Below are 12,568 nucleotides of genomic sequence, written 5' to 3'. Positions count from 1 at the left end.
TGTTTCCTGTCTTTTATCAAAAACTTCAAATTCTTCTTGAAAGTAGCTCCTCTATATTGCACTTTTGTCCTTCCAGGGCCCAATCTTCATCTGGCTGTGTAAGACTAGCAAGATTGTCAATCAGTTCCTCTTAGGAAACCATCCTAGAGGAGTGTATTGAAAGTTAAAAAACTGAGCCTCTGGTTATAATTTATAGTCTTAATACAGTGAGCCTAGGCAAAATCAGCAAAACATGTGCCTCTGCTGAACTTATTTATCCAATATAGAAAAGGAAATAGTAAAGGAGTTCAGAAGATAAATCTTGGGTTGGTTGGTTTATAACATGAAACTAAGGGAGAAAAATAACAGAATCCTTGTAATGGGCCTGGATTCTCCCTCTCACCCACTGCCGGAGCCAACCAGTTTGGTGAATAAAGTAAGGAGTTGGGTTGGCTCTGCTCCTAAGGAAGAGGATCGTGTGCTTGGACATCTCATTTATTTCCCACTTGAAAATTTCCACTTGTTTAGAGAGAGAAGCTGCTCCCTGCACCTAAACTAGTCTATAGTTGCTGAGGTTGGCCTTGAACTTGTGACCCTCCTGTCTCAATCTCCCTAGTTGCTGGGATTACAGGCATGTACCACCACACCTGGTTTAATGTCGTCTATAGTGACTTTGTGTGAGTCCTTCACAAAAGGTAGCTTGGGCCAGACATTGTTAGGAGGAGCACTACGAAGTAGATTCTGGTTTTGAATGAGAATTAGATTATTACTAAATAAATCACTTCTGGAAAAATGGTAGAAAATCACTTTTGAGTTGTATGGCTGCTGTAGGAATGTCATTTGTAGGATGGATCGTGACACATCTGACGTTAGAAGTTGGAAAAAAAAGGAGGCAATTTCAAGTAGATGGATATCATATTAATGTCAAACAAATGGAAAGACTCACAGAAGCTCAGCAGGCATGTCTAAAGATGTAACCCTTCCTTTTAACAGAGCCTTAATCTATGCTCATTTGTTTCACATACTGTTAGAATTACATGAAAAACTGAAAGCAATATTTTTTTCCTTTCTCCATAAATTTATACTTCCTTTCCCCCAGTCTGTGCTGATAGTCTGAGTAATTTGAACATAAACTCAACTGTAAGAAGTTCCCTTTAGCTCAGTGTTTAATTCTGAATATTGCACCACAGTTTGCTCATAATTCTTCTTCCTCCTCCTCCTCTTCTCTTTTTCTTTCTTCTCCTTTTCAAATCTTGAGATGCATTTGAGAAACCTGCCTGATTGGGATCACAAAGAAGACAATAAAGAGTTTGTGTCATTAGAGGCCTGTCACTTTTTAGTTAATTGAGTCACAATTTAGTTTATTGTTGCCAAAGCTATGAAATAAATATCGTGCTGAAGTCCAGTACAATTCTTCCACATTTTAACTATTAAATCATTTTGAAATCTCTTTGGTTTCTTCCCAACTCCAGCAACAAAGGATGCTTGATTTGTTACACATTCTTCACCTCTGGTATGATCTTAATAAGAAATACTTATGTTACTCATTTGCTCTGGGATTGAAGTTTTGATAAAGACATAAAAAAGGTATGCTTCATGTTCATGCTAAAAAATAGAAAAATCATAAGAACTTTTAAGGATAATCCTTTTATTAACTGAATTACATTCACAAAGACTTAGAGCTATTTGATGAACTAATGAAGTTTTTTTAGGCTTGTTGCTCTTGCGTAATCAAATTACAAGAGTCAACATGAAATTGGCTATTATCCAGTAGAAGTCACAATAATTCCTCTTTAAATATTTAACCAATATTTCTTATTTTTGCTTTGAACAAGACATTGTGAAACTCTCATATTACTGGAAAATGTTTTCATTTTTGACACTACATTAGTCATATTTAACAATTATAATTCCTGTTCTCAGATGCTCTGTTATAATGGGTTAATAAAATATTGTGTCTTACTAGTATTTGAAGAGTCTTTTAATTATAGGGAAGATGCAGCAGACATGGGTGCTTCAATGTTACCAATGCATTTCTCTCCTTATGCCTCTTAATTGTAAAGAGCATTGATAAAAGTGAACAGGATATGCCAAAAGAGAACCAGGATGTTATTGTCTAGGTTCATAGGAAGAAGCACAGAGTAAAATGAAACTAGGAATTAATACTATTTCCATTATCAACTTAAATATTAATGGAACAATTTTAGAAAATATATCTCAAAGTATAAAAATGATTGAAGAGGAACTATGGTTATATTTTAGTTGACAATCTTTTATTTTATTAACTTTTTCTTTTAAGCTGTGAGCATAGTCACTATGCAAATTTGCATCTGGCTTCTGAAAAATAGATATTTAAATGCAAAACAGCCAATATTTTAGTAATTCTCAATTTATTAACTTGTTGGCATTGCTTGGAAAAAACACAATTCCAATGTATTGTGCTGTAGAAAACATTAAGAGCATATATAAAAACAAACTAAGTGAAAATAACTAAAATGTCAGGATATTAAGATTATATGAAGTATGTGGTGATTGCCTAGCCTACCGTGCAGCAAAACATGTAATTATCTGATAATCCAATTGATTTGAGTTTGGTAGCCTACCTGTACATAGAGTTCAGGCACAAAAGTGTACTGTGGAGTTTGAATTGTCTGAGTTTTCTAGCTACCTTGATTTTATATGAACATATATGTATTGTGTCTATCTGTATACACACATAAACACATATGCACATGGAAATGTGTAAGCATAGTGATATAAGCTTCTGCCAAAGAAGCTAAAAAATCTCTTTTGGTAGAGCAAGTTTGGTTTGAAACTCACTGCAGCAAAGGAGCATACACACTTACTGAATCCTAGGCATCTCAGAAAGACATTAGAAAGAAACTTTATAGGATTGAAGCTCTGATTGGGCAATTTGAGGGAAGGTCTGAGGAAGCAGGGATTCACTCTAGATTGGATGCTGTTAGAAAGCAGAGTGGTCTGAGAGCATTTCGATGGCTCTTACCCATAGTGAGTGCCACCCCTCACTCTGGTGAGGACAAAGCTATGATTAGTTAACAGACAGCAGTCCTCATGTGGGCCAAGAAATAGGTTGTTTGGCATTTTATGGGTAACACAGTGACCTTATTTTTAATCTGTGCTTAGAAAAAACTTATGAAGTGAACCTGCTTGGTCTTATTTTTTTCAAGGTCTCAGAGTAGCCTTATCAGAGGTAGGTATTCTGAAATGGCTGAAGTCTGAGAGGAGAACCTAGTCATGAAAGTCAAGCCTGCTTCTAACATCAAAGGATGGTCTTCATTCTTTCTCAATAGCTTCATCCTTATTCTGTAACTGGCAGACCTCATGATTATTGTGTGTCCATGTGTTAAATTGCCTCTTTTGCTACAAGTATAATTCAGCTTCAAGTAGGTGTGTTAGCTCTCCATTGCTATGACAAAATACCTGAGATAATGACTTTAAAAAGAAAAAATATTTATTTTGGCTCACAGTTTTAGAGGTTTCGATCCATAGTTGTTTGGCCCCATTGCCTTTGGGTCTGTGGTGAAGCAGAACATCATGGCAGGAAATGGTTATCAGAGGAAAGTTGCTTACTTCATGGGAGCTGGGAAGAAAAGAGCAAAAAGAGGTCCCAATATTTCCTTGAAGGGCTCATTTCTGGTGACTTACTTCCTTTCATTAGGCCCTACCTTCTAAAAGTTCCTCCATCTTCCAATAGTGCCATCAGCTTTGGGACCAAGCTTTGAATGCATGAGCCTTTGGTGGACATTTAAGATCCAAACCACAGCAGTTGAATTAGAAAAGAAAGAACATGAAGATGATATTCTCCCCAGAAAAACAATTATTACTTATTGGTCCCCTGGCTAAAGAGTTGCCTTTTGGAGGGCTGATCGGCTTTCCATCTCATGCTTTAGGATCATGTTTGTTTTCTCTATTGTCATTAGAGGAGCATTTAGTAACAGGACAAAAACAAGATAGCAACTTTTTTTTCCCAATAAATTTGATTTTTTAATCTTATTTTGAAAGAAGTATTAACTCTTCAATAATCTGTAGAAGAAAAAAAAATTCTTCCACTACCTTTAGTTCTATTTCTCTCTGATCACCAGTAAGCATTGCTAAAGGTCATGTGACACTTAACTATTCCCCTGCCCACAGTTCCTTCCCCACTAAAAAATTAATCTATTGTTCCCTTTTTAAAAATTAGTGAATTGTATTTATATGTAACAGTGGGATTCGTTTTGACATACTCATAAATACATAAAACATAGTTTGCTCCAATTCAATCCCCAGTACTTCCTCTTTTCCTCCATTCCCCTCTCCCCCAACCCCTCCCTCTATTCTATTGGTCTTCTATTTTTTTAAATTTGTTCATTATAGTTACATATAAAATTAGAACGCATTGTGATATATTCATATATTCACAAATTATAATTTAGTCAACTTCATTCACCCTTTCCTTCCCCCATCCTTTCCTTTAGTCCCCCATCCCCTGTGCTTCTACTTTACTGATGTAAGGAAGATCTAAGGTCATCTATTTTTGTGAAATCCCCCTTTTTAAGTTCCTTTTTTTCCAACTTCCACATGAGAGAAAACTTGACTTCCTGAGTCTTGCTTATTTCACTAAGCATGATATTCTCCAGTTTCATCCATTTACTTGCCAATGACATAATTTCATTCTTCTTTCTGGCTGAGTAGAATTCCATTGTGTACGTACATATACCACATTCTCTTAATCCACTAGTCTATTGATGAGCACCTAGGCTGGTTCCATAACTTGACTATTGTGGATTATGGTGCCATCAACCTGGGTATGCATGCATTTCTATAATATATTGATTTTTTTTCAAATACATATCAAGGGGTAGGATAGCTGGGTCATATGGGCCCATTTCTAGTCTTTTGAGGAATCTCCATACTGCTTTCCAAAGTGGTTATACTCATTTGGGGTCTTATCAACAATGTATAAATGTTTGTTTTCCCAGTAATTATCATTATTTGTATTCTTGATGATTGCCATTCTGCCTGAGGTGATTTTCATCTTCCTGATTGCTAAGGATGTTTAACCTTTTTACTGTGTGTTTGTTGGCCATTTGTATTTCTTCTTTTGACTAGTCTCTCTTAAGATATTTGCTCAATTATTGTGTATTGGGTTTTTTGGTGTTAAGTTTTTGAGTTTTTTCCTATATTCTGGTTATTAATCCCAGCATTCAGACACCTGTGATTCTACTCAGAGATATTAAGGTTGCTGCTCCCTCTTATTCTCTGAAGAGTGACTTATGTGTCTCTTTGTATGTTAGTGTGACTAGTACAGACTAGTATAAAAATTCATTTATGGAGTATTTTATCACATACTGGATATAATCAGCTTGTTCTTTTTTTATAAAATCTGGGAATACCACAAGTTATTGACCATTGTCATGACTGCCCATCTGCAGTCTGTTGGCATAGATATTTATTAAAATAATATTTGCCCACCACATATGTGTCCATAGACATTGGGACAACAGAGAGGGAGGAAGGAAGGTTAAAGGTCCAGTCTTAGCTCAGGTATTTTTTTTTTTTTAAGGAGAGAGAGAGAGAGGGAATTTTTTAATATTTATTTTTTAGTTTTCAGTGAACACACCATCTTTATTTTATTTTTATGTGGTGCTGAGGATCGAATCCAGCGCCCCGTGCATTCCAGGCCAGCGCATTACCTCTTGAGCCACATCCCCAGCCCAGCTCAGGTACTTTTTAGGTGTCCTATCATAATTATCCATTTCTCTGAACTGTGTCCTTTGTACAATGTGGGTGACCACAGTAATACTTGACCTTAGGGCTGTTTCAAGAGTTGAAACAGTCAGAGATTGGTGCAGGGCTTGGCAATGAGTATTCAAAGAGAACCACTGTAAATTTTTGGAAGATAAAGTGGTGAGTTACTAGATGCTCTCTTTCCTTCAAGGAAGTAAGGGGCTCTTACTACCTCATGAGATCAACAGGAAGACCAAGACTTCTCACTTATTCTTGGGGTCATTGTTAGCAGGAGGGGAGAGGGGATATGGAAAAGGCATTATCTAAGTGACACTTGATGGATAGGTTAAAGCCATCCCAGTGGTGATGTATAGGTAAGGGAGAACTAGCAAAGAGGTTAGTGGAGAGCTGGGGCCCTCAGCATTGGGAACACAATGTCAAGTTCTGGGTGGGACAGAAGGCAGACACATAGGCAGTTCTTTGTGGCAGAATTCGGACAGAAGAGGACTGAGGTATGTGGAATTGTGGCTGCAGAGTCCAGCAAGGACCAGATCTTAAGGGTTGTGTTCAAAGCTTAGTACCTTTAACTTTACCTTGAGGATGACAGGGACCTAGAGTCAGTACACACACTACTACTGGTCTCCCTTTCAAGAAGGTACTTGATATGTATTAAGTGAGGGGGGCACTTTCTTAAGTCTGTTTTGTGCTGCTATAAAAGAATATCCAAGACTGAGTAATTCATAATGAACAAAAACTTATTTGGCTCTGGATTCAGGAAGCTCGAAGTACAAAATAGGGGCTCAGCATCTGGTGAGGGTCTTTAAGCCCTCATGATCTAAACACTTCCATCAGTCCCACTTCCCAACACTTTAACATTAGGAAGTAAGTTTCCAACACATTTTTTTTTTGGGGGGGGATGTATTCAAATCATAACAAGAGACAAAAGAAATTGTTTAGAGAAGGTGTGGAGAGTTCACTATACTCTTATACCACATGAATGTGGCCCATGTGAACCTGGGCCTTCTTTTATTTGATTTCTTCTGCCCTTCTTTTCTTGTCTCATTCACCTCCACTTTAAAGACACCCATTTTTATGTTTTACACATGGCCTTAAATATGCATGTATCCTTGTAAAACATATAGTACTGGTTTTATGTATGTTTTAAATTTACCTACATAGTACTTTGCTATGAATAATTTCCTGCATCTATTTTTTTCCCCTTTGCTATAAAGCATTCATATTGTATAGGTGCATCTAGTTTGTGCCCGGTACTAATTTTTCAATTAAAAGTTTAACCCCCATTTCATGATCACGATTTCTTAAACATAATTTTTTCAAACTACTGCATAGTCCATATTGAAACATTATTTATAGTAAGTTTAGATAATCTTAATATTGTACACTAGAGAATGGCTAACTTTAGATTAGTAGTGTGAGATCACATGCCTCCATTAACAATGACAGTCCTGGACACAATGCAAAACATTTTTATGACAATGTTAAGTGAGAAAAGCAGACGAAATTGTCTTTATACTGAGAAAACAACCACATAAAAATACATACTCAAACAGCCAACAGCTGGAAAGGATGAGAGAAAAATGAAACCAGCTACACATGGTGGAGGGAGGGAACCATGGGTAGCATTTCTCCCTTAGCTGTTTTAGTAATCACCATGGGGATTTGGGTTTATACTACAGTGTCAGGGAAGGTCACAGCAGTACTAATCTGCTGTCTGTTCCAGAATCTGCATTAGGATGCTGTTCCTTTCGACTGGTGTCCTGCAAGTCCATTTGAGCTGCGTTTGTCAGCCTGTGAGAAACAAGCTTAAAGTTAAAAATATTTTCAAATGACTCAGTTAGATCTAAGTGGTACAGAATCCAAGTATCTTCAGGATTAAACAAGAAAAGCAAAATATATAAGAGTTATGCATATTATTCTCCCATTTGTGCAAAAAATAAACGTGAACTTGTATTGGCAAGAGAAAATTCTGGAAAAACAAGGAAATGTTGGAGATTTGCAAGTGGGGCACACAAATATTTACTGCTTTCTAAAAACCCTGTGTCGGGTACTAATTTTTCAATTAAAAGTTTAACCCCCATTTCATGGTCACGACTTCTTAAACATAATTTTTTCATAAAAAGTCATTTTTAACTCATTACAAAGAGTTCTTTAAAATAAAAAAAAATCATATTTTGAGCCCCAAACTGTGCATTTTTTTTTTTTTTTTTTTTTTGGTGGTGCTGGGGATTGAATCCAGGGCCTTGTGCATGGCACTTTTTTTTTTTTTTTTTAAGTGATGAGTGCAAGCCCGATTTGAGGGCTGTGGGGTGCATTATAAACCACCACGCACACAACATTCTGACTTTAATTCCAAAGCAGACCTAACTGATGTCAAGACACGTTCAACCAAGACTTAGAGGCCAAGTCCTCTGGGTTACAATAAGATTCGGATGTGTCAACTGTTGTCCTTAGAGAGCTGTTGCTCTAGGAGTCTCCCGGTACCCACAGTGCGGCGGGCGTCATTTGTCCTCCAGGCCCAACATTGCAGGGACCCTGGCAGCTGCACCACCTCGCAAGAGCGCCCTGACAGTCGGGCTGTGCGACTCCGCCCGCCGCCACAGCGTCCCCAGGTCGCCGCCCTCTCCGCCGCGTCACTTGTCCCTGGGGGGCGCGGCGAGCACCTACCACTGGTGGAGAAGCGCAGGGGAGAGGCGAGCGTCTCTTCCCCGGCCTCGCGCCGCTGATCCGGGCGCCTCGGCCTGGCGCTAAATTTAAAAACGAAGCGCGAGCGAGCGCAGTTTGGTCCCGGAAACGAAACCGAATTCTACCCGTGGGTCGTCTCCTGGACTCGGCCAGTCCCTTAGCGCGCCGCGCCACCCGGAGTCGACCCTCCTTCCGCCATTTCCGGCGGGGCGCGGGGACTGGGGCCTGTGGCTACGGGTTTGTGGCCGCGCGCGCGTCCCGGAGGAGGCGGGCGCCATGGCCACGCGCGTGGACTGCGGGGACGGGGCTCGCGCCCGGCAGCACGTATTCCTGGTTCCAGGTAAATGAGGCCGCCCGGCGCTGCAGCGGGCGGGGAGGGCGCGGGGACGCGCTCCTACTGCGGAACGACGGCCCGCTGTGCGCAAACTCCGCGCGCCAACTCCCGCGGCTCCCAACCCTGCCCAGGGGGCCGGAAGGACTTCTCTGTGACACCCCGCACCGCGTCTTGGTCACGTGTTATAGCCAGCCGCGGTTTTCAAACGCGGGAGTGACCAGGGACCCGCGCTGATCCTCCTGGATCGAGTGAGCTGGCGAGAGCCGACCCCGCCTGCAGAGGGCCAGTGGGTTCCAAGTCTCTGTGCCTGCGGTACCCTGGAGGTTCCTGCACGTGACCCCAGTTGAGCAGCTGGAATAGCATCTTCCATCCTAGTGCATCGGAGACAGGGATCCGGTATGCCCGGAGTGGCCTCAGATACTGCTGTTTTTACTGGGCCTCTTACCTCGAACTGGCCTGGTATGGCCGAGCAAGAGGGAAACTGGTTGGGGGTGATGGTTAGGCCAAGGATGGTCATGCTCTGCAGGATAATGACCACAGTAGCCCCAGAGCCAGGTCCTTAGTCCTCTCTGTGCACGGTGACCAGACATCCAGGGTATGCAGGGAAGTGGGTGGAGGAGGGATGGAAGGGTGGATAGTGGTGCCACAGGAAGAGGGACCCTTTAAGCGGCAGAGTAAATGCCGCATACAAATGCCACATACGTATGATAGTATAACTTTGGAAAGAAGGAAAGTCCCCTGTTCATTATATTTAATGTCGAGATTTAGACTAGCAAATGCATTGTATTTTTGCAGTAAATATACACTGATATGACACAGTTACCCACTAATCTAGATTTTTTTCTAAAATTACATGGCAGTATGTCAATATATTTTGCATATATGCTTAATTCTCCCACCCCTTTGTAAATAGTTATAATGTACATGCAGTAAAATATAGGGATTTTAACTGTAATTCACCCAACCTTTCATCTGTTGTGCCCCAAGTCAAGAAGTAGAACTTCTCTAGGTGCCTCCTCTAGATATCCACAGTTGTCTCTGTGCTGACCTCTCTTACCAGAGATTAGTTTTGCCTATTTGGATACTAGCGTACCCTTCCGTTTTTTGGCTTCTTTCACTCACCATTGTATCTATCAGATGTGCCTGTGTTGTGGGCACCAGTGCATTAGTTCTTTGGTTGGTTGTTTTTTTTCATTGCTGTTTCTGGTTCATGATATAAATACCCATGCTATTTGTCTCCTTTACTGAGGATGACATTTGGATTGTTTCCAGTTTGTAACTTGTATAAGTTGTACTTCTAAGACTATACTTGTGAGGCCCTTGGTGGACATGGAGACTCATTTTTCTAGGGTATATACTTTGGAGTGGAATGGCTGGATCTAGGTACTTGCATATTTATTTGGCTTTAGTAGTCACTGCCAAATGGTTTTCCAAAGTGGTTGTACCGATCTGCACTCCCACCAGCAGAGCATCAAAGTTACTGCTGCAAAATTCAGGATTTTGACTGAGTCTAGCAAAGGGTTAGATGTATATACATGCTTTCCATTTAAAAAAAGAAAGAAAAAAAAATCCTACTTTCATTTCACTTTTGTCACATTAGTACAATTAGATGTTTAGGATAAGAACTCTAATCTTTCAGAATCAAGTGCATTGTTATTAGTATGACACATGCAATTGCTGATAATAATTCGAATTTCTTATTTTGTTGTCTGTTTACTGAGTATTGACATTTTCATTCTTAAAGTGTATTTGTGCCTTCATTATATTGGACACCCCCACCCCCATAATTAAATATTGAACGTATCCCTGAAGGTTGAAGATTTAAAATATCTACTGACGGGTGGTGAAGAATTTTGTCTCAGTTCCTGTTCAAAGATGAGATGTACTGTCACCTTTTAAGCACTGGGGAAGCTGAACAACAGTTAGGGAACTGATGGTGCTGTGTGGTCAGGTGGGAGGAGAAGAGGAAGGCCTGGTTTCTGGAGCACTTAAAACTTGAGCTCCCTCCCTTCCTTCTTCCAGCTGGCCTTTAGTGCCACCTTCAGGCTCTGAGGGTACAAACAGTTTGATAGCTACAACTTGCCACAGTGGTTCTCAAATTTGGGGGCATCAGTCACCTGGGGGCCAGGCCTCACCTCCAGAAGTGCTGGGGCCTGAGAATGTGCATTTCTAATAATTTCCCAGGTGCTATTGCTGGTGGTCCAGGGATCCCCGCTGAGAACCACTTCAGTGAGGTCCAGTCCTTGGGAGCTAGATGGAGATATAGGAGTTTGAGCCTCAAGCTTAGAGCTGGTTTTGCAATGGGCCAGAGTTTACATAGTCATCAAGTATGCAGAAGTTCAGTGTACCAGGCCTGTCTTCATGCTGTGTGTTTTTTTTCCAGGAGATGGGGACAGTGCAGTTAGTTATGCATCCAGGAGCAGGAAACTGTATACCCTTTGCTGAATGAGCATCTTAGCTACAGTGAGGTTAGACCTTTAATAAGGTCTTATGAAAATTTTCAAAAATTTTGGTAGAGACAGTGTGTATTCAGTTGTAGAAAACTTCTGGGATCTAGAGAACCTTTATGTATTGAACAGTGAGCACATTATCCACCAGAACAACAGAACTTTTAAGGAATTTGTCCATGAGGCAATATAAAGCCACCTAACCTTGTGATGACACATGTCCAACAGTTAGTTTGTATTTTCTGAGTTGACTATTGTACTGTTATATCATGAAGGAGATATTAAAAAGTTGGACCTACTTTTGTTAGGTCCCTAGACCGCTGGCTGCACCTTATAGAAGAGCAGCCTGGAAGATACTCTCTGTCAGTAAACCTTTGCTTGAACTCAGAGCTGTGTCTCTCACGGATATCTGTGCCAGCTACCCTAACATCGTTGGCCTCTAATTTGCAGTTTTGGTGGGCAAAACTCAAATATCCCAGATAAAAGCTGGAACTTGGGAGGGATACTTGTAAGATATTCAGACTTAGCACCTGCATTTTAATAGGCAGGTAGAGACAGAACTGCTTCTCATTTCAGCAAAGGTAAGCACTTCTTTTAGTTCAAGGTGTTCTTAATGTTTCTCTACAATTATCTAGGCACACTAGGTTATTGGCAGTTGTAGTTTCTCTAAGAGAACATTAACATCTCTGCTTTTTTTAATATTTTTTTATTGATTATTTAAAGCATTACATAGCTCATGATGTATCATCTTTCATACATTTGACTCAAATTGTGTTTTGAACTCCCATTTTCACCCCAAATACAGATTGCAGAATCACATCTGTTACATATTCACATTTTTACATAATGCCATATTAGTGACTGTTGTATTCTGCTACCTTTCCTATCCCCTACTATCCCCCCTCCCCTCCCCTCCCCTCCCATCTTCCTTCTCTACCTCCCCTGCTGTTGTTCAATTCTCTCCCTTTTTTCCCCTCCCCCTAACATCTCTGCTTTTAAGAACGTGTTAGAAGTTTTGCCCCTCTCTGCTTCCCTCAGAGTTTTATATTTTTAGTGTTTTTCTTTAGTCCAAGTTTTGTACACTCGTCAGTTCTATTAAGCTGGAATGGCCCAGGGAGGGGTGAGGATCAACTGGGAACACACTGGCTGAGTGGGACAGACAAGTTTATTATTGCTATTGTGGCTGAATCATTAACAGGATTCACCTCCCATTAAGTATTAAAACATTTGGAAAAACCCAATGTTTTTGTGAGGAAAAATGGGAAGAACAGAAATTATTTCAAGACAATTTTTAAAAGCCCAGAACTTGGGCTGGGGATATAGCTTAGTTGGTAGAGTGCTTGCCTCACATGCACAAGGCCTTGGGTTCAATCCCCAG

The 12,568-nt window shown here is 40.4% G+C and overlaps 1 protein-coding gene and 1 long non-coding RNA gene across 5 annotated transcripts in view; one reads left to right on the top strand and one right to left on the bottom strand.

The window, feature by feature from the left end:
- Window positions 1-1,139: 1,139 nt before the first annotated feature.
- LOC308649806 lies at window positions 1,140-8,499 on the bottom strand. Its single transcript, XR_014022168.1, has 3 exons — window positions 8,392-8,499; window positions 3,466-3,580; window positions 1,140-1,256 (listed from the first exon to the last, which is right to left on the bottom strand). It is a non-coding gene; the product is annotated as an uncharacterized lncRNA (long non-coding RNA).
- The window catches only part of RNASEH2B (ribonuclease H2 subunit B), a 78,503-nt gene continuing 73,959 nt past the window's right edge, over window positions 8,025-12,568 (top strand). Inside the window, exon 1 of one of the 4 annotated variants that reach the window (XM_081295613.1) lies at window positions 8,025-8,749. In XM_081295613.1, coding sequence (XP_081151739.1) covers window positions 8,686-8,749 — 64 coding nt within the window. In that variant the 5' untranslated portion in view covers window positions 8,025-8,685. The remainder of the gene's footprint in view (window positions 8,750-12,568) is intronic. The other 3 variants (XM_081295611.1, XM_081295612.1, XM_081295614.1) reach the window with 3 other exon arrangements.

Source organism: Spermophilus citellus, assembly GCF_964194105.1.
Source record: "Spermophilus citellus genome assembly, chromosome: 1".
Lineage (NCBI taxonomy): Eukaryota > Metazoa > Chordata > Mammalia > Rodentia > Sciuridae > Spermophilus > Spermophilus citellus.
The sequence above is the reverse complement of the archived record's forward strand: the minus strand, read 5'-3'. Positions and strand labels throughout refer to the sequence as shown.